Source organism: Myotis brandtii, unplaced genomic scaffold, assembly GCF_000412655.1.
Source record: "Myotis brandtii unplaced genomic scaffold, ASM41265v1 scaffold187, whole genome shotgun sequence".
NCBI classification, from domain to species: domain Eukaryota; kingdom Metazoa; phylum Chordata; class Mammalia; order Chiroptera; family Vespertilionidae; genus Myotis; species Myotis brandtii.
Genome location: NW_005356944.1, coordinates 6,144,237 through 6,170,195, shown reverse-complemented (window position 1 = coordinate 6,170,195; position 25,959 = coordinate 6,144,237). Strand labels below are relative to the sequence as shown.

General features: G+C 44.7%; 1 protein-coding gene across 4 annotated transcripts in view; it reads left to right on the top strand.

Annotated features, from left to right (window-relative positions):
- The window catches only part of SLC1A2 (solute carrier family 1 (glial high affinity glutamate transporter), member 2), a 125,103-nt gene that overhangs the window by 67,022 nt on the left and 32,122 nt on the right, over window positions 1–25,959 (top strand). For all 4 annotated transcript variants that reach the window (XM_005864425.2, XM_005864423.2, XM_005864424.2 and 1 more), the window contains 6 exons: window positions 2,246–2,388; window positions 4,361–4,513; window positions 6,373–6,623; window positions 10,064–10,232; window positions 14,802–14,928; window positions 23,093–23,326. In XM_005864425.2, coding sequence (XP_005864487.1) covers window positions 2,256–2,388; window positions 4,361–4,513; window positions 6,373–6,623; window positions 10,064–10,232; window positions 14,802–14,928; window positions 23,093–23,326 — 1,067 coding nt within the window. In that variant the 5' untranslated portion in view covers window positions 2,246–2,255. The remainder of the gene's footprint in view (window positions 1–2,245; window positions 2,389–4,360; window positions 4,514–6,372; window positions 6,624–10,063; window positions 10,233–14,801; window positions 14,929–23,092; window positions 23,327–25,959) is intronic.

Below are 25,959 nucleotides of genomic sequence, written 5' to 3'. Positions count from 1 at the left end.
GTCTGATTCTAGCTGCAATGGCAGGAGGGATTCCATGGAAGCAGAAGGCGGGATGACACCCTCGAGGGGCTCACAGGGTTTAACCAAGGGCTGGCTAATGGAATAGTCACCGTTTCCGAACACATATGATCACTATTCTTTGTTATCAATTTTCTGGTTTAGAGCTTCAGATTACTGGCTGGAAAAACGTTTAAATGTATTAAAAGATCCCAATGCAAACATCAAAATATGGTCTAGCCACGTTGAAAAGACCATTTTGATCATTTCCCCCTGCTGTGTTGTAACAAGAACTTTCCTGTGTGTTTCACTGGGTGCTGAGAGGAAGTGGTATTTTTGCTCGCTGCTCAGAAAGGACCTCATCTGCTTGCTGTGAGCAGCCGTGTCCTATTTTCTTCTTTAAATGGTCTGAGCGATCATTAGCACACACATATGTTAGAAAGTCAGAGGTTGCGCAAAAACTAACTAAATGAGTAGAAAATTAGGGCATTGAGGGAACAGTAAGAAGCTTATATTTTGACTAATAATTTCATCTGGGTATTCTACCAGACCATGCGACATTATTCCAAATTTTAAAGCATTTTGTTAGCAAATATATTAAGCAGCCTGTCATGTAAAAGTAAGTATATAGTTATATTTGTGTCCCTGGCCTTAACTCTGAGACTAGAAGCTAAGTGTGGTGTCTTATTGGAATGGTGGTGCACCTGGGTAGATCCCTGAGTTAAATGTCACCGTTGTCATGAACTTCAGTAGTATTATGTGTCTCTTCTTCATATTCTCTGGAGAAAGGAGCCACCTGTGTCACGTGCCAGGCCTCTGCCATACACAATCATGTTTGTTTCCACAAGGTTGGCAGCAAGCCCTTGTTTCTACACACCGCACAGCTAGCAGATAATGGAGTCCAGATCTGAAACCCAGGTTCTGTGATGGTAAAACCCATGCTATCTCCATTATAACCAGTGATTGCAAGGCTCTGTCATGTATCCAAAGCCTTCAGCCTGTCTTTCTAGGTGTTAAAGACTATTCTTTCTTTTATCAAACGATGGTGATTGCAAGATGGCAGCTAACAAAAGTGTCCCGAGTTGTCAAAGTAAAAATGTGGCCTCCGTATGTCAATCCTCAAGCTTAAATCTCATTGGCCTGGGAAATGACAGAGCTGGGGGAAAAGGCAGCATGTGCGTTCTCCTGGCAAGGGCTCCATTGCAGACGCCGGCACAGCCTGGGCTCACTGGGGTTTATCTGGAAAAGGGCTGGGCTGCATCCAGGGATGAAGGTGATCACATGCTTCTTTCTACCACACTTCTTTGCCGTTGAGTGGCATTGACTCTTGGACAGCTTAGCAGAGCCCTGGTCATTTGAATGATATTTTAAAAACCAAAAAGGATTAAATTTTTTAAAAACTGGATAAGCCATCTTTTCGGAAAGAGAAACAAAACTTGGACTACCCTCATGGATGACTTCTCTGTGTCTGGGATGGGAAGGTTTGAGCTCAGAGGCATTTTAATTTAGCGAGACTTAGGCTGTGTCTCTGTGCACTTTGGAGCTTCAGGTTTTAGAGCTCTTTCCTTCTGCCCAGCGGTCTCTAACCATGGCCTTCGCTTCTGTGTTCCTGCCAATGACATATCTGGGTTTGATCTCCATTTCTTTTAGCCTGTGACCCTCGGCAAGTGACTTTCTGTCAAATGGGACAGGGACACTTGCCTCTGAGAGTTACGGGGCGGGCAGTTCTTAGAAAACCCCCATCTTGCCCTGGCCGGTGTGGCTCAGTTGGTTGGGCGTTGTCCCAGGCACCAAAGGGTTGCTGGTTGGATTCCACATCAGGGCACATGTCTGGGTTACGGGCTCGATCCCTGTTAGGGGGCATGCAGGAGGCAACCAATTGATGTTATACTCTCACATCGATGTTTCTCTCTCTCTCTCTCTCTCTCTCTCTCTCTTTCTCTCTCTCTCTCTAAGAATAATATATATATATTTCTGGCCTTTCTTTTCTTTGCTGTGATGATCCAAGGTAATAGGGACAAAAGCACCTGGCAGGTAGCTATTCGGTGGGACCTAGTGTCTTGCTTATCGGTGAACTGGAATTCAGGGTACCCTGAGTTGCTTCCTTTGTTTTTATTTTCTTGCCAATGTTTCCAGATTCCCAGGTGTGCCTGGGGGAGGCCGTTACTCCTCCTCCTAGCTGTGCCCCTCCGACGGGATAGGGGAGGTGCCCAGCGGTCCCTAACCACAGCCTTCATTTCTGTTGCAGTGCCAACAACATGCCCAAGCAGGTCGAAGTGCGGATGCCCCACAGCCACCTCAGCTCGGAGGAGCCGCCCAAGCACCGGAACCTGGGGCTGCGGCTGTGCAGCAAGCTGGGGAAGAACCTGCTGCTCACTCTGACGGTGTTGGGTAGGTGGCAGGTGCCTCCTTACCGGCCCCTCTTCTCTGGCTCTCTCCTGGCTCCGTGGGGAAGCTGGTTCCTGCAGCCAGCCCTCCAACTGCTCTGCAAAGGCCCCGTTTGCCCAGGCCTCAGTGGTGTCACCGTCCCCCTCACCTGCCCTAACCACGTGTTCGCTCTTAGGGAGCCTAGTGGTCCTCAGATCTCAGTATGCACAGACACGGCCCCTGAGTGTGGTGGCATGCAGGTCCCCAGGGACACCTACTTGGGGAGACTTGGCTTTGGGCCACCTGGAGTAAGTCCTGGACTCTGTATCTTAACAAACCAGGATTCCAAAGCAGGTGGTCAGTGAACTGCATTGAGAGAAATACCCACATCAAGACAAAGGCGACCACTAAGACGGCATCCAAAATCTAACCTTCTCCAAACATTTCACTGACTTACGTTAGTTCAGCACATTAGCTAATGAGGCCAGCATGGGAAAGGCTTGTCTGATGCTTCAATCTGCATCTGGTCTGTCTCAAAAGTTTTATTCCCCTGCTTCAGGCCTCACCCACGCCATAGCTGTTTTTTCATGTGTGACTGTTAATATCATTTTGGCCTTAGGTTTTCAACCAGGGTTTATTGAAAATGTGGTAAATTGCAGTTTCTTGTAATGACAACCACACCATTTCCTTTCCTGCTCCCTCCCTTGTTCTTCAGCTCTCGCTTAGGCAGCACACAGAAGCAATGAACAGCTCACCTCTCCACCCCCACACACAGACGCACACCCTTCATTCCATGGCTCCTGCTTGAGTCAGTCATCTTGAGTGGGAGTTTGCCATAGCTCAGTTCACTTAATAAAAAGAAACCACAGGCCTGGTAGGGTTTTCCAAGGGTTACCCTCCACAAAAACACAAGTCATTCATCATAGGTCTTGAAGAAGTACAGTTTTCACCTGGAGAAGAAGCAAAGATCAGGCTTTGGGCCATGTCCCTCCCTTTGCATGCCAGGGGTTAACACGATTGGCCAAAGATCCTGGAACTCACTCCCTCCCTCCCAGCCTGGTGCTATGACCCGATGGTGGTTGGCACAAGGGCTGTTTATGTTGGCTGCCTGTCTAAAGAGATCTGAAGCTCTTCTTGTGGAATCCCCCCATGTCCCTCCCTTTGCATGCCAGGGGTTAACACGATCGGCCAAAGATCCTGGAACTCCCTCCCTCCCTCCCTCCCTCCCTCCCAGCCTGGTGCTATGACCCAATGGTGGTTGGCACAAGGACTATTTATGTTGGCCGCCTGTCTAAAGATATCTGAAGCTCTTCTTGTGGAATCCCTGAATATGCAAAACGAAAGGCTCCTGCCAGCATCTCTGCCCCAATTGTTTCCTCCCAGATGATACCTTTTTAGAGACTCTCCTTGATCTCCCATAAGATCAGCAAGTCCAACGATTATATAAGAGGCTATAGAAGTCAAGGACAAAAGTCTCGAGGGTAAGCCATGGGGAAATTATTGGAAATTAAAGGAATTAGAAGAAAAAAGGAAACACATCAGCTTAGTCAACCAAATGCTCCTTTCACCAGGTATCCAGTTAAAAAAGGAAAGAAATACATTAAACCCCATGCCATGTGGCCAGGTCTGGGCTAAAAGGAGAAGCAATATTTGGCATTTGGATTGTTTCTACTGACAATCTCTGACTCTACAGGTGGATGATGGCCTCAAAAAAGTTGGAGTCCAGTTGCCATGACATACTTCCCATAAAGCCTTGAGAACGCTCTCCTTGACTCTCCCAGAGCTGCCTTTTAGAATAGCTGGAGATACAAAATATTCTCCTACTAGTCAACATCTGCTTCACTTATCTAGTGGTATTTTTGTTGCATGCTATTCATCATCTGATAATAGAGAAGTATGAGAAAGGTGAATGTCACTGAAACAAGTTCTTAAAGCTATTTATTTGACTAGAGTAAAAAAAACAATAATAAATCTAGATTTCCCCCCTTCCTTATAGGTGTCATCCTGGGGGCAGTATGTGGAGGGCTTCTCCGCTTGGCATCTCCTATCCACCCTGATGTGGTTATGTTAATAGCCTTCCCAGGGGATATACTCATGAGGATGCTAAAAATGCTCATTCTCCCTCTAATCATCTCCAGTTTAATCACAGGTAAGTCCTTCTCTGGTGCCTGGCCAAGTAGGTCCTACTCTTGCTCTGGCTTTTGGGTTGACCATTGAATATCAATTTACTTAAAGGGATGAATGTGATCATCTATGTCATTTCACTTTAGAACCTTTGTTTTCCTGTCTCTAAAATGGGGACAATCAGACCTAAAATAAGTTTGCCATCTATTGGTCAGTCCATCCATCTGTCCAGCAACAAATGATAAAAAGCAAACAGCCTTATGTTAAAAATGATGGTCTCTGTAGTGCTTTAATTTTTAACCGTATGCTTTTCTCATTTTCTAGATTATAGTTTGTTCAGAAACTGATAAAGGTAATAAATAGGAAAGGAAATATTTCTTTACTGTTTAATTGTGTGTAGAGGGAAGTAAGTATTAAAATAAATGAAATACTAGATATAAAAGCTGTTTGACTTTTTCAGAAGAAAGTTACCCTTATGTATATCATGGTCACTTGTTTTGGCTGAAAAAAATTATGAAAGAATCTTTTTCTCTCCGTAGACTTATACGGGTACTCTCCTTCTTACCAAATGATATTTCTAGAACAGTACATATATTGTTATAGTTTAGAGACTAAGTGCTGAGTGAAGGGTGAGACTGGGCTTTGGTCTATATTTAGGTGCCAACAGGCTGGGTGGCCTTAAGAGAGTCGTCCCTCTGGACTGTCCATCTTGTGAAGAAAGTGGGGCTCTGGTCATTCCAAGAGATTCCGAGGCTAAGCCAGGCTGTTCTATGGTCTCATAGCTGGTCGACCAGTGAGCCCTGTAACTGGAAATGCTGGGATTGGGTTTCCAGAAAATCTTATCATTTCATTCAGCCCAGATTGAGTGAAGCTGTGCTTTCACCTTAAATGCTCCTTTCCAAAACAGACAAAATGTTCTCCATGCCTGTTTAACAGATTGTACGCTGGCCAACCTGGTGAGGATATCTAGCTTCCATTAACTAGAATTAGACTGTAGGTTGTAAGGAGAAGTGGGTCATAGGTGGGTCGGCTTAATCCAAAAAAGTTAATACCAATGACTTCCTCCCCACTCCAAAAATGGGTGCACTCTCTCCGGTCATAGGTGGGTCGGCTTAATCCAAAAAAGTTAATATCAATGACTTCCTCCCCACTCCAAAAATGTGTTGTAAAAGCAGGAACTGAAACTGAGAAGTAGAAAAACTAAAGAAACAATTGGAAAATACCCATGAAGGGTGGAATTTTTGTGACTGGCTGGGATTTCCTCCAACAATCACAGAGCCAAGCCCAGTAGAGATGAAGCACCCCTCTTTTTGGGGTGGCTTATGCATGTGTCCTTCGATCCCTACACAAGGTCAAGACTGGAAGAGGGCTGTGCTACATCAGTATTCCAGGCTCCATTTCAATGACCAGTAACATAGCAAAAAATGTTGAGGCTTGACATAGGGCTACCAGCTTCTTATTTTCCCACGTGAGGACATTAAAAGCAACAACAACAAAGAAAGCAAGTAAAAAACTAGCATGCACCAGCACCATGCCTTCATACAAGAAAGGATATTTTGACACCAAATCAGTGGGAAGGACATCATCTCAGAATTAAAACTTGAATTGATTCAACTTGAACTCCACATTGCAGATGGATAAAAAGTAGTCACCAGCCAGTGTTTACACTCTGGACTAGAGGTCTCCAGCTCTCCCCAGTTCTGTCAAACACATCCTTGCAAAATGGAATTGCAAACTGTGGGGTTGACCAGCTAGCTAGTAGAAAGAGGTTTAACTTAGCATCGATGCATTTGAATAATAGGAAGCCAAGTTCTAGGTATGCAGAGATGGGTAGTTATCAGAAACATCACAGAATTAATCCTTTTGGGTTTCTTTCCAATCCAGGGTTGTCAGGCCTGGATGCTAAAGCCAGTGGGCGCCTGGGTACAAGAGCCATGGTGTATTACATGTCCACCACCATCATCGCTGCGGTCCTGGGCGTCATCTTGGTCTTGGCTATCCACCCAGGGAACCCCAAACTTAAGAAGCAGCTGGGGCCTGGGAAGAAGAATGACGAAGTGTCCAGCCTGGATGCCTTTCTGGACCTTATTCGAAATCTCTTCCCGGAAAATCTTGTCCAAGCCTGTTTTCAACAGGTAACGCCCAAGTTCTGATGTTCTCGCCTCTCCACAAGCCCAGTTACACAGGTGTTAACTGAGAATCTGTTTTAATGAGTCAAATCTGGAGAGTGATTTTCTTAGCATTTAATTATCTCTGTTTTAGGGGTGTGTGAGGTGATCTGGGGCAGGATTTGGGGGTTGGAGTCACGTGGATTTTTAACCTCCCTGCCCCCCCTTTTTTTTTTTACCTCACAATACCACTTCTCCTTTTTTTGCCTTTCTTTCTTTTTTGTTCCCGCCTCTGCATCATCCAAGGGCACATTTTTATCACCTTTGCCCACAACCCTCTAGAGTTCCCACTGGTTCTTGATCTTGGCAGTATAGCCAACCCACATGCGGTGTGTTTAAAAAATGCATATGCTTAACGGAATCAAAACCTGGGAATGGGGTGTTTTTTAAACTGTGGAAGTAACACATGAGAATTGTGAAAAGTTTAAATTGTGTAGACATAAATAAAGTAAAAATTCAAGTCTTCACTTCCCTTCCATAGAGCTACTCATGTTGAGTTTGTGTGTGTATGTGTAAAATGCATGTGTGTATAATTTCTTTTAAATTAATCCTCATAAATGATATTTTTCCATTGATTTTTAGAGAGCGTGGGAAGGAGGGAGAGGGAGAGGGAGAGACAGAGAGACAGAGAAAGAAACATCTATGTGAGAGAGACACATCGATTGGTTACCTCCCTCACCCACCCCGGACAGGGTGGGAAATGAGTCTGCAGTCAAGGTACGTGCCCTTGACCTTGGCCAGAAATCAAATCTAAGACCCTTCGGTTCTTGGGCCGATGCTCTGTTATTGAGCCACACTGGCCAGGGCTAATGTTTAAAATTTAATTCCACCCAAGTGCTACTGCATTATACATATTGCTTTTGCTTTTTCATTTAAAAATGTTTTAGCATTCTCTATCTCCCTCTTTCTCTTCCCCCCTCTCTCTCTCACCTGCTCCCTTTTGTCATGATCGCATAGTATTTCTAAAGGATAAATTCCTAGAAATGAAAATGTCCTGCCAAAGAGTTTTATATTTTGAATTTGCTGGGTGTTGCAAAACGGCCCTACAAAAGTTTGCAGCGATGTATACTTCTACCAACTGCCAATAGGCACATCTATTTTTAAAACTGTGATTCTTAAAAACAGATGATTCTGCTGAGTGGAACCGCTGAAATAGCTGCCTGATGCCCACTCACCAGCCTGCTGTCTGGCCCCACGGCCAGTGCAGGTTGGAATACACTTCAGTTCCCATCAGCACCAGTGGAAACTAAACTAGAAGCAAGAAGCTTCCTCCAGCCATTTCCAGGGAATCTCAGAAGAATGGGCCTTAGGAAATAGGTCACTTAGAGGAAAAGCCCGTATTCCCAGCTGCCCCCAAAATGCAATTGCCAACCACTGCTGAGCCTCCATTACTCTGGGTTGGGATAGGTCCTCAAACTCCCGATGCCACTTTGGTGCCACTTATAACAAGGAGCTATGCTAACAGTAGCCATTCCAGGCTGGGGAAGCCGGATGTGGAGCGGATGGAAACAGGCTAAGGAAGGGGTGCTTACTGGCACTCTCTCTGTGTAATGTGCTGAGCCAGCTGCTTAGAAGATGAAGTCACTTGCTTTGAACTCAAGCCTTGTTGCTTTAGTATCTCAGAATAGGTCTGCAGTTGGCTCCTGTGGCCCTTTTGTTCCTGGGAGCATGGCTCTGTTGGTCATGGATGCTCATGGAGTTCTGTCTTTTTTAAAAAAAAAATGCATTTATTGATTTCAGAGAGGAAGGGAGAGGGAAAGATAGAAACATCAATGATAGAGAATCATTGATCGGCCTTCTCCTGCGTACCTCCTCCTGGGGAGTCAAACCCACAACCTGGGCATGTGCCCTGACCAGGAATTGAACCATGACCTTCTGGTTCATAGGTCGATGCTCAACCACTGAGCCACACCATCTGGGCAATCCTGAATTCTCTCTTCATGCCAACACTGCCCAGACCAAGGGGCCTACACCTACCTGTTCCCCACATCACACACTCAGCCTGGGCTCTCTCCCTCCCTGAGCAAGAGCATGTGGCCAGGCTGGCAGAGAGCACCCTGCCACGCTTCGGAGAACCCTGTGCTTGGTTCTCTCCTATTTCAGATCAATGCTCAGACAAGCATTGCCTAGCCTTGGGTCCAGCTGCAGCAGGGTTGGGCCATAGAGTTTATCATGTAGCACATGCGGTGGAAAGAACTCAGTGGTGGTCCGGCCATCTGAGTTCAAGTCCCAGCTTTGCCAATAACTCTCTGACGTCGGACAAGTCACTTGAGTTCTCCATGCTTCCTTTTCCATATCTATTCAGGGTTCAGCCATCTGTTGCCTACTACATGCCGGTGCTGACATTCTAGGACCCCGCATGAGTTCTATTTTAATGCTCCCGGTGGTAGTGTTTCTCTGGGCTCAGATGTGGGTTTTCACAGCACTCAGCACGCAGGGTGCCTGGCACCTTTAAAAATAGGAGGGCTGCCACAGACATCGAGGAATAGCATGAGAGGTTCTTGGGAGGACATTTGCACAGAGATGCTTGGGGACACCGAGTAAGGCTTGGCATCACTAGCTAGAAGGAGCAGATGTCTCCCCACCTTACATCTGGATCTGAAATACAAGCCAACACCCCTGCCGTGGTGGCTGCTGGCGGCTGGCACATCTGGCACCCAGATGGAGATCCCAGCAGAGCCTGGCCCTGGGCGGACCCACACGAGTTGGTCTGTGCAGACTTTGTCCCATACCACGTGGTGCTGGTCTACCCCCGCCAAGACCCTGCCCTCCTCTTCTCGACCAGGTTCCCTCATGAGGGACTGGGAGGGTCATCAAACAGGGCCTCACAGTTATGAAGAATGTCCGTGTGGGACATTTGACCTTGTGCTGAGGGACAGAGCTACAATCACCAGAATAAAAGAAGCAGACCCCGCCCCCCCCACAGACGCACACGTGAAGCTCATGTCCCATCACTAAAGCCTTCTGTCTGTAGCATGGTACCAATGCGTGTTATAAGCCCTGTAATTATCATGTGACGAGGACAGTCGTATCCCACCATCCTATATAATAAAGAGCTAATATGCTAATTAGACCGAACAGCCGAATGACCTTCCGGATGTCCTTCCGGGCGACCTTCCAGAAGAAGCAAGGACTGTGAGGGCCGGCCAAGGCTGCAAGGGGCTGCAAGGACCGAGCCCCCTGCATGAATTTCGTGCATCGGGCCTCTAGTATGTGTATAAAAAAACAAAACAAAACTCTGTTAAACACAAATATAAAATGTTCCCTAATTTTCATAACCTTGTTTTGGTACTTCCTAATTGTTTTTTAACCTAACGGGGAACTTAAAAACACATAAGCAGCCAGGCTTCTAGTAACCTTTTAGACCAAACCTCATCTTTCTTTGTTTTTCTCTTTCACTCCGTTAGATTCAAACGGTGACGAAGAAAGTCCTGGAGGCACCTGAGTCAGAAGAGGAGAGCAATGTCACCACCTCTGTCGTCTCCCTGCTGACCCAGACTGCGACAGAGGCACCAGAGGAAATGAAGGTGGTTATCAAGAAGGGTCTGGAGTTCAAGGACGGCATGAATGTCTTAGGTAGGCAACCTGGTATTCATCTCCCTGGGGAAGGCATCCCTGCCTCAGAGACAATGGCCAGCCTCTCCTGCATCTCAGCAACCCAGCATTCCTCACTCCCTCCTCAGAAAGCCAATGACTCTGCTGTCCGCTAGGTGGAGCCAGTGGTTGGTTGGAGGACCACTGGGGCTGAGAGCAGAGGGATTAGGAAGAGGAAGATGGGCAGCCGCAGTACCAGGAGAGGGCATGATGAGTAGAGGTCAGGGATGGGGAAAGACACAGGATAAACACGCACTGGATACAATCCCTGACTTTCTGCGTGGTGTGGGCAAGTCACTTTCTCTGACTCTCCATTTCATGCAGTTACACATCCAATTCTTTCATTTGTTAAGCATTTTTGTTTGAGTTGCCCTTGTATATCAGTACTGTGCTAGGCATGGGGGATGTCCCACCCTAGCTCTCACAGTCTATAAACAAATGCAGTGCTCTCAGGAATACAAAGTGTTGGTGTCAAGAGAAGTTTATCAAAAGGAGACTATCTTGTTTAACTTTCTGGAATTCTAATTAGCCCTTTCCCCTAGCCCGGAGCCTTCTTCGTATTCCATCCTAGAGGTTCTTGGCCTCTGTAGTTGGACAGACTGGGTTTGGGTCCCTTATGGACCACTCACTGGTTGCCTGACCATAGGCAGTTGCCTCGCTTCTCGAGCTTCATTGGTAAAGTGGGGATGGGATGGGCAGATCATTATGAAGGTTCAATGAGATTGTGCGTGTAGAACACAATTGTACATGCCACGGGCTTCATTCATGTGCGCTACTATCATTATTAAAGGTGAGCTGAGGAACCAATTCAATAAGGAAACGCCCTCCACAGAGGAGAGAGTTCCCTATAATGTGAGTGACTCCAGTCCCATCCACTATTAGAATGGTGTCTCCAAGACAAGAAAGAGGGACATTGGCCACAAACTGGGGAAAATGGGGAATCTGGGCGGAGGAAGTATGTTGATCCATGCAAGCAAGACTTCTAAGGATTCGAGGGAGAGTTGTTTAGGGAGAGCTCAGTGGTCCTTCCACTTGGCTATCTAGGAGATTGAATGCCCTCGTCTCTTTAGTAGGCTTGTCAGATAAAATACAGAATGCCCAGTTAAATGTGAATTTCAGATAAACAACAAATATATTTTTTTAGTGAATGGCCCAAATATTACATGGGACATACTGATATTTTAAAAAAAAAATTTTTTTTGCCTTGGCCAATGTGGCTCAGTTGGTTGAATGTTGTCCCATGCACCAGAAGGTCGTTGTATATCCCCAGTCAGGGCACATGCCTAGGTTGCTGACTCCATCCCCAGTAGGGGGCGTGCAGGAGGCAGTGGGTCAATGTTTCTCTCTCTCCCTCTCCCTTCCTTTCTCTCTAAAATCAATTAATTTTTTTTAATGTATTGTTTATCTGAAATTCAGATTTTAACTAGGTAACCTGTTTGTTTATTTTAATGATAACCCTACTCCTGTTTATCCAGAATGGTCTGAAGAGGTGGGGGGGAGAAGAGGTGGGATTGTGCAGCTACTGAAAAACAGAAATTTCAGTAGGGATTTTTTTTTCTTTTCCTTTCTTTCTTTCTTTTTTTTTGGCCTGGCAGGAAGCAGGTTGGGTAAGTGTTGAGTAAGTGGGACTGAGGGTGGTGATAAGCTGACTTGGTTGCCAGGCAATGGAAGATAAACAAACACTGTTGACATCAGTGTGAGAAAAAGGAGGAAGGAGAGAGGAGAGAGTGGAAGAGTCCTCTGAGAAGGAGGGTTTGCAAATGTCCTCAGCATCCACCCCTGAGTAGCTCCTGTCTCCCACTGCCCAGATAGCTGTGACTATGTCAGGACCTTCCCAACTACCCTTGCTTTCCCCAACCCAGTGGTCAACATGGCTCCACAGTCTTCCTGGAGGAAGTTGAAGCCATGAGTAATTCCAGGGCTTTGGAGTGAATCATTCAGGAAACTTTCAAGGTCTTTTCCAGAGTCTCGGTGGATTCTGGGAAGTCACGCAACCTTTGACTACTGGGGAGTTTCAACACAACTCACTACCCTCTCAATCCCAGTGACCAAGTCTGAGAGGGCTCTGTTCAAGTGAAACACCACTGTTCCAGCGTGAGTCCAGTGAGTCAGTGTTTCCAGAGGGAAATAACGAGCTGGACAGGGCCTTCGACTGCCCTTCGAGGCTCTGGGAAGCCAAGGGCCGTTAGGCTGCTGAGAAACTTCCCATTTACAAATCGCAGCTGAAATAACGGTTCTTTCCATGTTTTCCAAAGGCGGAGATGGTGAATTTCTTTGTGTTTTGTTTTTGGCTTTGGAAAGTCCCAAGGATCAAGCATTGCAATAAATAAAGATAAAACCCTGGCTCTGGCCTCACACTTTTTAAAAGATTCATTTCTTTCCCAGAAAACCTCCAGAGCACTTCTGGGCTGCACACGAATCCCAACTGCTTAAATGGCCTGTGGGAGAATGCTCCTTTAATCCAGTGCCTTAGGCTGCTCGGCCACACCACGGCCCACTGATCGCTCCTTTAAACAGCTCTCTCTCGTACTCATGGATACGGCCAGTTTCTGCTGACGCTGCAAGGGGAACTTTTTAATTCCAGTTCTTTGGGACTTTGATATCTTGCTCATTTTCTCTTAAATTTTCCAAATGAGATTAACCAAGTAATAGTAGCTGCTGCTCTCGGCCAGAGTGTTCAGATTACATGCACCTCACAAACTCCTCTCCATGGGCTCAAGAGAAGGGCTTGAGGATAGCCTGGATTTGATCTCATACATTGCTGCTGAGTTAGGCCACCCTCTCCTGGATCTAATTCTCATTGAGCCGTTGCCTTCATGGCCAGTAACTCCCTTGTAAGTCACTTTGTCAATCTTCTTGGTCAAGAGCTGAAAAGGGGAAATACTAAATGTGGAGGATTAACAACCCCGAGTGCAAGTACTGGCTTCTTTTTGCTGAAATCAGAGAGGGTCCAGTGAAGGGTAGCTGAGTAATCTGGCTTGATATGTGCTTGGTTGGGGTGGTAAGTGGATTTGGTGACTAGGGAAAGGGTGAAATCAGAGTTTCAGAGAAAGAATTCCTCTCTAAGAATCAGATGATCGGATTATATTACAATTTCCCTGATATAGCTCAAGACTTTATCAATAACTGGACACCATAGGAAACTGGCTCTCAGAGGGAGGGACTGGAAATTAGGCCTGCCAAACTGGCACAGGTTAGGGGTGGGGAAGAGGGAGAAGAGAGAGGGGAGAGAGGCTGGCCCATACTGCACATCAGAGAGGAAAGTCAGATGGGCAGCAAGATCCTGTAGCCAAGGGGACAGCAACATTGATTTATAGTCCTTGCAAGTTGTCAGAAATGGAGCTCCAAGAGGAGCAATACTGGGCCAGGAGGGGGATTGGTGGGCACATGGTGATTGGCAATCAGAAATCCAGACAGTCCCCAGGCAGTCATGGGGACGTTTGTTAGCCATGTAGTGCACCTCATCCCAGGGCGATCTGAGTGAGACTCCAGGCCAGACAGGCCTTAAAGGAACTAGTGTATAGGGTAGGTTCCTAGCACTAAAAACTCAGGCACAGGGAATGAGGCAAAAACTAACACAGAAATAAGACCCAAGGTTGAGTGTAGGAGTTGGTCCAGGCCTTACTGCAATTTGATGCTAACGTTAAGAGATGGGGATGGAGCTCCTCAAATCCTCTGGTGGGGGTGTTAAGATTGACGCCAGACGCTGAAGTGGGGCTGGACTTAGATGTAAGTCAACTGATAGATATCAAGTGAAGGGAAGGGCTGAGGGGCTAGGAAGTAACAAAGTCTAAATTCTGTCTTTAAGATCCGGAAAAAAAATACAATTTTAAAAATCATTCTTATCATTTTGACCATGAAAAAAAAATTATGATGAATTAATAACTAACAGCTTAAACCCAACAAACTAGGTCAGTTGGGGTTTCCCAACTGTTTTGGATTTCTCTTTGCTTTCCCTTTGATTTCTCAACATTCCTCTTCCTTCTTACGTCAGGCAGTAGCCGTAGAAAAGTAATGTTTTGTTTAGGATTTTCCTAGAGTGAAACATATCAGCCATGCATTAATTTGGGATAACACCAAACCAATATAGACATGACCCTAGCAGAGGCTTTATTGGCTAATTGGTCTCTGCTATTCTCATATTGGCTCCAAAGTTTGCATGCTAATCCCCAAGTCCCAACAAACCATTTTTTTTTTCAATTAATCTATGGACTAATAAAATCTGCTTACACATTATGCCGTAAGTGAGGAGGAGAAAGTAGAGAGTACTTTTTAATTTGGAATGAAAATGAATTCATTCTCTTTAAGGAGATAACACTGCAGATAGTTCAACTGGCTCAGGTACAGTGTTGAGGGAAGCCATCATTATTGGGGGAAGGTATGACAAATGCTTTTGACATCTAACGCTTTTGTCTTTTCGTGCCTCATTCACAGGGTGGGTCGCAGGCATGAGCATGTGGCTCCATACATCGGGGATGGTAAAGGACACGCAAGAAGCAACACAGACTTAATAATGTTGTGTCCTTCTGTGCAATGTGATTCATCCAACAGGTCTGATAGGGTTTTTCATTGCTTTCGGCATCGCCATGGGGAAGATGGGCGAGCAGGCCAAGCTGATGGTGGAATTCTTCAGCATCTTGAATGAGATTGTAATGAAGTTAGTGATCATGATCATGTGGTGAGTAGGATTGTTCTTCTTCATTCTGGGGGGGGGGGGGGTCTTGGGGTCCCCAGAAAATATGAGAGCCCTCCCAGCAGGAAAGAGTGGGTTGGGTGTGGACCAAGCAAAGGGCTCTCTGGAAGGACTTTGAGAAAGAGATGCAAATCTTTTTTTAAAAAATTAGCCCGTGGGCCAAATTCTATCTGCCATTTATTTTGTAGGGCCTGCTAGTTGAGAATGGGTGTTGTGTATTTATTTTGTTTGGGGGGGAAAATCAAGAGTAATAATATTCTATAATGCATGGACATTACATGAATTGACAATCAGTGCCATACAGCCACACCTGCTTATTTGCATATTATCTAGGGTTGCTATTGTGTTAAATGGCAGAGCTGAGTAGTTCTGACCAAGACTGGGTAGCCTGCAAAACCTGAAATATTTACTACTTAGCCCTTTCCATAAAGAGTTTGCTGATCCCTGTCCTGGAAGAGGAAAATAAAAGAGAGAGAGAGAGAAAGAGAGATAAGCTGGGAAAATCAATCAGTAATACTGAAGCTGAGCAGTATCAGGAAATTAAAATAAGCCCAAGATACCAGGGATATGGCATGACCCACTGCCCCAGTATCCTCATGTCCCAAAGCAGTGCATCTTTGACCCAGTTACTCATGAATCAAATAGAAGAAAAAAGAGGCAGTTCTCAGACCAAGCAAGCAAAAGTGAAATCACAGAAGATATATTAGAACTTTAAGTACTCTTGGGAATCTGGCCACTTCTGATTTTACGGAAGAGAAGTCTGTGGCCTAAACACACTAAATTTTGATTCTTTAACATCATGATGAGGGTAATAATAAAAGCTATCATTTATTGATTTTCTTTTATCAGCCAAGAGCCAGGATAGGTGCTTAGTACCTGTCAGATGTAATCCCAACAACCCTGCAAAGGTGAATTATTATTCCTATTTTACAGAAAAATAAACTGAGGCTCACTGGGGTGAATGGACTTGCCTAAGATTATATAGCTAGGGAGAGCTGGAGTTCATCATATTGCTATAAAAATCCTTGATGGGAAAGTGGGTGGGGGTGCTTTCATTTGAAACATCTAAGCAATAACGTCTCCACTTTGTTTCATGTGTGTCTGTGGTCTATGTTCTGAAGTTTGGGGTAGCCCAAGAGATCATGAGTATCCACTTCTTCACCAAGGAAGCCATGCCATCTTCTGTTGCTGGAACCTTCTAGTGGTCCCGTATCTGACAGATTTTTACATGCATTTGTTTCAGACCTTTATGATGGTCCTGTATGCCTGACTAGGAAAAACAAAACAAAACATTATTAGACCAAACCACATCTGTGTTCTATTGGCCACGGGAATTCTGGGTGACGAACTCCCCATATCTTCATGTCCCAGTCCTACTCACCTTCGCCCCCAACCTCCCTCTGGTCCTCTGCCCCTTCTCTGTGATGTTCCATGACATTTTACCTTCTTTCTTCTTCTTTTCTTTGGTCCCTGCTCCTACCTTACAAAGACAAAAATCTATTCTTGATTTTTTATCTCCACTGATGTGCCTGTAGTAAGTTCTTAGTAAACTTCAGAACTGGGCTAGCTGAAGCCTCCGCAGTGGTTCTCAACCTTCTGGCCCTTTAAATACAGTTCCTCATGTTGTGACCCAACCATAAAATTAATTTCGTTGCTACTTCATAACTGTAATGTTGCTACTGTTATGAATTGTCATGTAAATATCTGATATGCAGGATGGTCTTAGGCGACCCCTGTGAAAGGGTCGTTCGACCGCCAAAGGGGTCGCGACCCACAGGTTGAGAACCGCTCCCCCAGGGTCTCAGATCGTAAGATGGTCTTTGTGATTTCATGAACCACATTTAATACACCTGGCTTGTTCAGATTATTATTTTACTGTGTTGTTTTCTATTGTACTGATTCTGCCACTTCTTCGGGCAATATTAGGTTTCTGAATATTTCTTTCATGTGAAGATTTAAAGTCACACAATATGATGCTGTAAAACTTTTTTTAAAGTCTTTTCAATCCATTATGAGCTCACAGAGAATTTAATAAATGGTGTTACATAAAGCAGAATAGAACTCTTGTTTTCTAGACCTTACAGCAGAGTGAGCATCCTTGCCCTTAAAATGCAGTTCATTCAGATCTCTGTATTATGATGCCAATGATGTGGGTGTTGTATGAAAGCTCCTTCCTTCATCTATTCTATACCAACGTCATTTCCACTGAGCCCTTGAAAGAAAGGGAATCTTCTAGGAAATCAGATGAGTCATGGGATAAAATGCAGCCTTTCTTCTCCCCAGAGATAGAGGGAGGTGTGGATCAAGAAGTTTCCTATTCACTGAAATCAGAACTCCTAAGGATTTAGCATCATATCCCAGGAGATGTAGAGCAATTGTGAGTCAGGAATAAGACCTACGGGATGATTTCTGACAGCCGTTAGTTACCTCATCTAGGCAGTCAGGAGGGTGTTACAAGATATGAGATGCCAATGCTGCACATTTCTTTCATTCTTAAGCTGCCTTGTCAGCATTTGATAACAAAGAGTGTGAAAAGGTTCTGGATAAAAGAGCCAACCATTCTTTAACTGACTCCCTCAAAGCTTAAACAGAGTTCTTAGTGTATTCTTCTCTATGTGTTAGTAAGAATAGTAATAATAGCAAATTTAACATTGAAGAGATTATTATTATTCTAATAATTATTAAATTATAGCTTAGAGTAATTAACTTCTTGCCATATGCAATTGTACCATTTCAATTACTGTATTGCACCTATTTATTACTGACAAGATAATAATTATTATAACCATTATTTTTTAAATACCTTTTTATTTATTTCAGAGAGGAAGAGAAAGATTGAAACATCCATGATGACAGAATCATGGATCAGCTGCTTCCTGCACACCCCCAACTGGGGATCTAGCCCACAATCCGGGCATGTGCCCTGACTGGGAATCGAACCATGACCTCCTGGTTCATAGGTCAACATTCAACCACTGAGCCATGCCGGCCAAGCTATAATCATTATTAAAACCATACTAAGACTTACCGAATTCCTGAATTAGGCTTACTACTATTCCAAGTACTTTACATGCATTAACTAATTTCCTTTTTACAATAATACCTAAGAAAAATAGGTACTTTGGTTAGCCCCATTTTCCAGATGAGAAAACTAAGAGGTTGGCTTGCTCAGTGTTGCACAGCCTAAGTGATAGGAGCTGCGTGGAAGTAGTACCTAACTCAGCTTCTGTCTGACTTCAAGCTGGATGGAATCCAGGGTCCTCCTCCTCCTAGTACTACCAGCTGTGTGACGTTAGGCAAGTTAAACACACTCTAACCCACACCTCCTGATCTGCAAAATGATTGATTATAAAATCCACATCAGAGAATTTCTGTGAGAATTAAGTGAAATTGTGCCCAATAGTTGAGCTTCTTCTCCGTGCTGGCACCTGTCTAAGCACTTCACATGCACTAGTATTTTTATTGTTATATTATGGTTCCCATTACTATCATCAATTCAATCATAACCTTTGTTTCTCTCTGTTATGAATTCTTTAAGAAGCCTGCAAAAAATCTCTGATTCTCAGAAAAGAGAGAGAGTGAGAGACCCTTGATTTTGGTGTGATTTTCATATCCTCATTTTTTGCAAAGTTCTTTAAAATACTTTTTAATCTTAAAAACTTAAACAGAAACGGGAACTTTTTATAATCTCCCCATGATAGAAACATAAAGTGAGAAGTGAAATCTTTGCTCACCTTTTCAATTATCCCTCCAAGTTAACCCACCACCATCCATCCATCCATCCATCCATCCATCTGTTCTTTCACTCCACAAATATTTCTTCAATGCCAATAAGAATTTTGGGCACTTCTGATATAATGGTAAATAAGACCGAGAAAGATTCCTACCCTCATGGAGCTTACATTCTATTGAAAGGAGAGAGGGGGGAAAAATGAAAGGAAGGAAACAAAAATTCATATAGTAATCACCGCTACAAAGTCAATAGTCTGGGAAATAGGATAGAGAGTTATGGGGAGGATGGAAGTAAGGAGTGAACTCTCACAGGTGGGGTCAGTGAGGGCTGTCTGGGAAAGTGACTTTTGGTGAAGACTGAGAGAGAAGCAGCTCTATAAGAATCAAGAGGAGAATTTTCCAGGGGGAACAAACAGCAAGTGAAATATTTTTGAGATTCAAAAGGAAGGTCCGGAGTAGTTGGAATGTGGTTGGTAAGGGGGGTGGTGGTGGAAGGTGGTGAAGCTGGAGAGGTGGGCAGCCCACAGGGCCCTGCAGGCCACCGTCATGAGTTGAGCTTTTATGCATTTGCCAAAGGCAGTCCCCGGAGGGCTAGCAGCCTGGAGGCTCTATGAACGAATGTCTATTCCATTCTGATGAAATGTTCTAACCTACATCTGGTAAAACTCAGCAAAAGTCACACCTTGGGGAGCCGGAACACCTCTCCCTAAGTGGGCAAACTGGAGATTTGTGTTCTTTCCTGAGCCTGAGTACAGACAGTGCCCGTAAGTAATTGGAGTGTATCTTTAACTCTTTATTGACCTACTCCTCCAATTCTACGTTCTCTTGAAATCCATTCCAAACTGGCAGGCTGGCATTGCTGTGGGAAATGTGTGGGACAGAACCAGAGTGGCTTTATGGCAAGACTGAGAAAGTTTTTTATTCACTGAATCCCAAACTCCTAAAGATTTAACTCCACTGACCTCCACTCCAAGTGTCTGGCCTAGTATCTGTCCTGTGCCCGAAAGTCCTGAGTGAATTTAGTGGGTTAAGACCCAACAGGCCTTGAATAAACTGAAGCTAAAGTAAATGGTTTCCAAAGGCTAACCAAGCAATATCTGCATTACCTCAGTTGTAGATCAGATTTTATTCTTTGAAACATTGGTTTCCAAGCTCGTCGGAATTACCTTGGGAACTTGTTTAAAATGTTACTGTCCCAAGGCCAGCTCCAGGAAATTCTAACTCAGTAGGTATGTGATGGGCTTGGGGAATCCATGTTGGTACCAGGCACTCCAGGTGATTCTGAAGCAGGTGCCTACGAAGGCAGAGACACTGACTGAGCTCTGGGTATGTGGAGTGCTGTGAATGAGTTTGTGTTTGTGGACTAGAGAGCAGACCCTAAGGGAGGCATCTTGGTGGGAACCTTAGATGACAAGGACTGAGGGACAAAGTGGGCAGAGGAAAGAATCGATGATGAAACGGTAAGGAAACGACTCGACAGGCCAGTCCTGGGTGAACTGATGACTTTGAAAACAGTGCCCGGAGCTGAAGGTACAACCAGTCTAAGGGCTGTGAGCTCTGTAGTCATTTCCTTCTCATTTAAAAACTGGTCCAACAATTACCAGGCATCAGTTGGCTTCAGATCACTCACTGGAGCCCTCAGCTTCTCTATGCGCGTTAATTTATGGCTTTGACTGTTTGCTTCGGCTCAGAAGCTTCCAGTGGTGACCTTGGACCCCAGGCATTTGCCCTTTCTTTTCCATGCGGGTCATTTTCAATGAGATAATTCATTAATATGGAAACCCAAGAACTGAAAAGCGTCCGATTCTGAGTGGAGGCTTCAGCTACGTGTTTTAAAAACAGGTGCAGGGAAGTAATGGCCCTAAAATATGTCATAAAACAAAGACTCTTTCCTTGTCCTAATTAGTGCTCATTCTAGTTCCCGAGTTCAAGGTGTTGGGTCAACTAGAGCCCTGCTTGCCATATTTATTTCTCCTAACACTGTACCTTCTGGCCTTTGAACACATCCCATTTATAGTGGGAACTCCTGTTTCTCCCAGAGAGCTGAGTGCTCTGAGGCAACCTGTTGCCTCTCTAATCCATTTGGCTCTGGTTCAGGCGTGTTCTCCAGGGGACTCCGTAGCTGGTCTTGCTTGGCAAAGAGTCTTGAAAACATTTTCTCTCCAGTCTACAAATTGTCCCCAAGGAGCAGGAAAATTGGATGGCACCCCAAACAGCTTGTATTTGTGTGTGTGTGTGTGTGTGTGTGTGTGTGTGTGTGTGCGTGGTTTTTAAAAGGTACATCTTTAAAAGGTGATGGGTGCTTTGGAAATAATTAATCTCTTGGTTTATGAAGATAAATGCTTACTGGCTTTATGGGAAGGTACATTTTGCTCAGTTATTTAAAATCTCAGGGAACAAGGAGCTGGCCCCCGAGTTTCCCCCGCTGATCTATGAGCTGTTGTGACCACAGGCATGGCAGTAAAATGGCGGGAAAGCCAGGGGTTTAAGGACATGACCCTCTGATGCGGAAACAGCCCTCACACACGGTCAGCCTCCACCCCAGGGAAAGGAGAAGTGGGGTTATCGGCAGCAGCTCGTCAGGGAGGAGGGCAGTCGCTATGCTAAGGTCCTAACGAATTCATTCAGTTACAAATCGCCTCTTTCAGGAGAAGGTTCCTCTTGAGAAAATATTTTGCTGGTAAAAACATCCACACTTGGGTGACAGTAGCCTGTGAGATGTTTTAGAAAGCCTCAGTAACTCAGACTGGACTCAGTAAGCTGAGTGGGTGATGAGAGGACATAGGTGTATTTAGGGAAACAGAACATATAAAGATTCCTGTGTCAGGCGTCAGAGAAGTAATGGTGCTGGCAGGGCTGGGGGACAATGGTTGACAGTGCATATATGTGCGTGTTCACAATGTAATCCTCCCAGCAACTGCTGGAGGTTGGAGGAGTCTCTCTAAGCCTTGACTGGCACATCTGTAACATGGGAATGAGTCACTAAGCAAGGCCATGCAGCTGGTACATGGCTGGATGAGCCCCGTGTTTTATGTAATTGTGTATATGCTTCTCTTCTACTTGCAGCTTTCCTTTAGCCTGGGAAGGGCTTGCTCCAGGCACAATTACAAAAACAAAAAAACAAAAAAAACAAAACCAACCTCCCGAATCTGGCATAGGTGCTCTCTCCCTCTTTTGGCTCCCTTACTCCGCTTGGGAGCCCCATCCCAGGATTTCATTTTCCTCAGAGACTAGCTCTCATAATTCTTAATAAGACAGCATCGTTTCCACAAACATTTCCTTCAGTCAGACGGTGTTGTAGCCTGAGCAAGTTCAAGCTCCAACAGCCCCAAATTGGGCAAGAAAAAAGGGATGTTGCCAAACATGTGACAAACACACTTGAAATGAGAGAGAACATGATTAGCTTACTGAAGAGTGAGGACAACAATAAATTGTTCCCAAGCGCTCTATAAAATAATGATGATGATGATGATGATGATGATGATGATGATGATGTTAAAACGAGCTTATATAGGATACATTGGTACAGGGTGAATTGTCTGCTCATCTACAAAGAACTACGGTTGCTCATTAAAGGGAAGTGCTTTGACTTGGTACGGGGGGAACCCTAGTCAGGCAGGGTTACAAATCTGAGATTCTCCTCTTTCTACTTTCATGGTCTTGGGTCGGCTATTTAATGTTGTCCAGCCTCAATTTCCTCATTTGCCAAATAGAGATAATGATACCTAGATTTTAGGATTATGGTAAGAATTAAATGATGCGATGTGTGTGCAGGGCTCTGTTAGAGAGCCAGTGTTATTGTTAGAGTAAGTATGGAAAGGAATACTTTCAGACTTAGAAGTGATAAGCCACATTTCTCTCAAGGTAGTGTTTGACTCAGATGATTTTCTTGTTCTGTGTTCCCTCTCTCTCTTTCTCCCTCTTAAATATATTTCCTATCTTCCAAGTGAAAACAAAGCAAATTTACAAACACCAGTTCGTAATTTGTGAAAACTCTAATGAGCTTTCTGAGAAGCTCAAAATTTGTTCCCAAGTCTCAAGGCAGGAGCTGTGGAAAGACAAGTCAAACAAGACTCACAAAGATGTAGCCTGTGGTCTCTCAATTTTAAGATTGGTGCTTCCCTAAGCGATGGCAAAGCTTGTCTCTACTATTCCTAAACAATTGCCTGAGCAACAAAGTTTGCTTTTGGATTTTTTGTCAGAGCAGGAGCCACCAAATCCATGTGCCAGATTTTAGATGATGCATTTAGTCTGAAGTAACATGTAGCATCTACTGAGTCTCATGGCCCTTTCTCAGCAAAACTCTGAACAAATGCAAAGTTTACATCAGGGTGCAGCAACATAGGAAGGCCCAGATGTAAGTTCTGGATCCCATAATGATTTCTTCGGTGTTTTCTTTTCCTTTTATGTTTTTCAGGTACTCCCCGCTGGGTATTGCCTGCTTAATCTGTGGGAAGATCATTGCCATCAAGGACTTAGAAGTGGTTGCTCGGCAACTGGGGATGTACATGGTCACGGTGATTGTGGGCCTTATCATCCATGGGGGCATCTTTCTCCCCTTGATTTACTTTCTAGTGACCAGGAAAAACCCTTTCACCTTTTTTGCTGGCATTTTCCAAGCTTGGATCACTGCCCTGGGCACCGCTTCCAGGTAGAGAACCCAGAAATCACCTTTCTTTCTCTCTGCTCACGGTTTGACCCTCTTTGCCACTTCCTCATTTTTAAAATCTTTCCCAACCCAAAGTTCAATGAGAACACTTTTCATATCTTATTAAGATTTTTTTTGAAAAAGGTGAACACTTTGTCTTTTGGACTCCTTCTAGTAACTTCTGAGCTTTCTGATGAACATTTTTGCTGTTAGGCAACCTGTGTTGGAAACATGACTTCACATGAAATTTACCAAATGAATGCATGCTATCTATATATATAAAAGCCTAAGCAACCGTTAAGACCGGTTGACCGGTTGCTATGATGATCACTGACCACCAGGGGGCAGATGCCCAATGCAGGAGCTGCCCCCCTGGTAGTCAGTGCACTCCCACAGCCAACCTCCCATGACCAGCCAACCTTCCATGGCTGGCCAACCTCCCATGGTCCCTACCCCCAGGCTGGCCAGCCCCCATCGGCCCCGATCACCAGCCAGGCCGAGGGACCCCACCCATGCATGAATTCGTGCACCGGGCCTCTAGTTAATCTATAATGCCTAACTTGCCACATGTAGCATTTAGTTATTAGTTTTAAATGTTCTTCAAAAGGGTATAACAGGGTGTTGTTCTATTTAAGAAATTCTGCCACCTGTGATTTGAAAAAAAAGCTATCACAAAATATCAGTCTATTGGAGTAATTTTTTTTCAAAAATAGGAGAACGAGCTTTTAGAGGATAAAGGGTATGCTGGGTGAGAGTTTTCAAACAAACCAGAAGTCAGTCCAGTCTTTGACCTCTGTGTGAACCTTTAATGGACCTTTCTGCCACATTGATTTTGAGAAAATCGGGCTTGACATTGACTCAACATTCTTCTTCACTACCTGGTTCAACCACCTCAGAAGCCAATGAGGGCCCAAAGATACTCAGAGAAAATAATTTTTTTATATCATCTTGGACTGAATTTAACCAAAACAAACAAACAAGCACAGATACATAAGACATGCCTGGTAATTTATTCTTTCAGTCTGCAAGAGTTGTTTGTATTTCCTTGGGTCACAAGCTAAGACTGAGGTCATAAAGCAGATGGCAGGGAGGCCCAGCATTATCTCTGCAGCCATGTCGGCAGGCCCTTGTTGCAGATCCCGTGACCCCGCGCTGCCAGTGAGGTGGCGGCTCCGTGACACAGGGCGACTGAGCAGGCAGCCAGGTTTTCCTTAAGTGACCTAACAGGCACATCGTGGTGACTGTCTGGGAAGCCAAAGTATATTTCCATGTTGCAAATCAATGAGGATTCAGGACTAGCAGAATGTGGGGTTTCAGGAAAATCTGAAATCTACACAATTCTGGGCTCTAGGTTCTGCATCGTTTTCTAAGGTGAAAGGAAACATTTCAGAATTTTCTTTTTCTTTTTGGGGCCTATACATTTCCTATGGCAATATATCTCTATCCATAAAGATCCTCTCTCTTTGGAGAAAAGGTAAATCTTTTTTTTTTCTCCTCCAAACACAAAAACAATTATGTTGAGTTTTATTTTTGCTTTCTGGTTTATGAGCATGGTATGTGCTCCTTGTGAAAAGTTCAGACAGTGAGTAAATTTTTGAAGAAGACAATGAATATCACTGAAAGGTTTAAGTGGTAGTGCGCAGGCAGGCTAAATAGCCATCTCAGATGGTGAATAAAGAAAAATTAAATTTATTTAAGGAAAAGGGGATAGGGGAATGGGGCTATCCAAAGGGTATAGGGTTCATGACCGCAGCAAAAATCTACTTAGGACAGTAAAACAAAAAAGGGCATAGGAGAAGTAACAGCAGAGCCTGGGCTGGGCTGCTTAACTCACTGAGAAGTCAGAGAAAAGGGGGCCTTGGAGACAGGCTCAAGGGGTTAACCCAGGACAAGCTGCCACTGCCCATTGCTCCCCTGGTTGCAAGTCTCATGGGGTCCCTTAGAGGTTGGGGGATACGTGCCTGCGGGGAAGGAGAAGGGAGGAGGGAATGGCACGGGCATGCTCCTTGGAGGGAGAGTGCAAACTAGGTCCTTTGTCCTGAGCATATTTATCTTTTTCTTGCAGGTGGGAATCTTAGGGGAGGTCTCAAGGGAGGATCTTAATAGAATATTCATCAGCTTTCCAGGTGTGCTCTTTCAGGGTCCAGGTCTCCACTGGTCGGTCAGTGTCAGGGCAGGGGGTCATAAGTCAATGTAGCTGGTCCTCAGGCAGCCACAGTGTCACCTGTCTAGATGGGCCTGGAGCTGAAATACAACTGAGGCCTAGATGTTATCTTTAGGGAGGAAAAGGTCAAGGGTTCTAAACCGCCTGGCCAGTGATATGCTAGGGGAGCATAGGTTACTCTGGAGGCGAGGTTCTTGTTTTCCCAGTTTTGCCCCTTGGTAGGTAGGCATCCGGGGCTTTCTGCCCTGGTGAGTTTCTGTCCCTGGAGCATCGTCCTTGCTCCGCTCATGTCTGTCTAACCATCACCAGTGATCCACCACCCAGTGATCATTGGAGACTGAAAGACCTTGATTTGTTTCCCAAATTCACCACTTACTGGCTGTGTGATCATTGGTAGGTAACCTTTTAGTTAATCTTTACAGTTCCATAGCTTTCCAGCTCTTACTATACATAGATATGTAGACTGCTATTT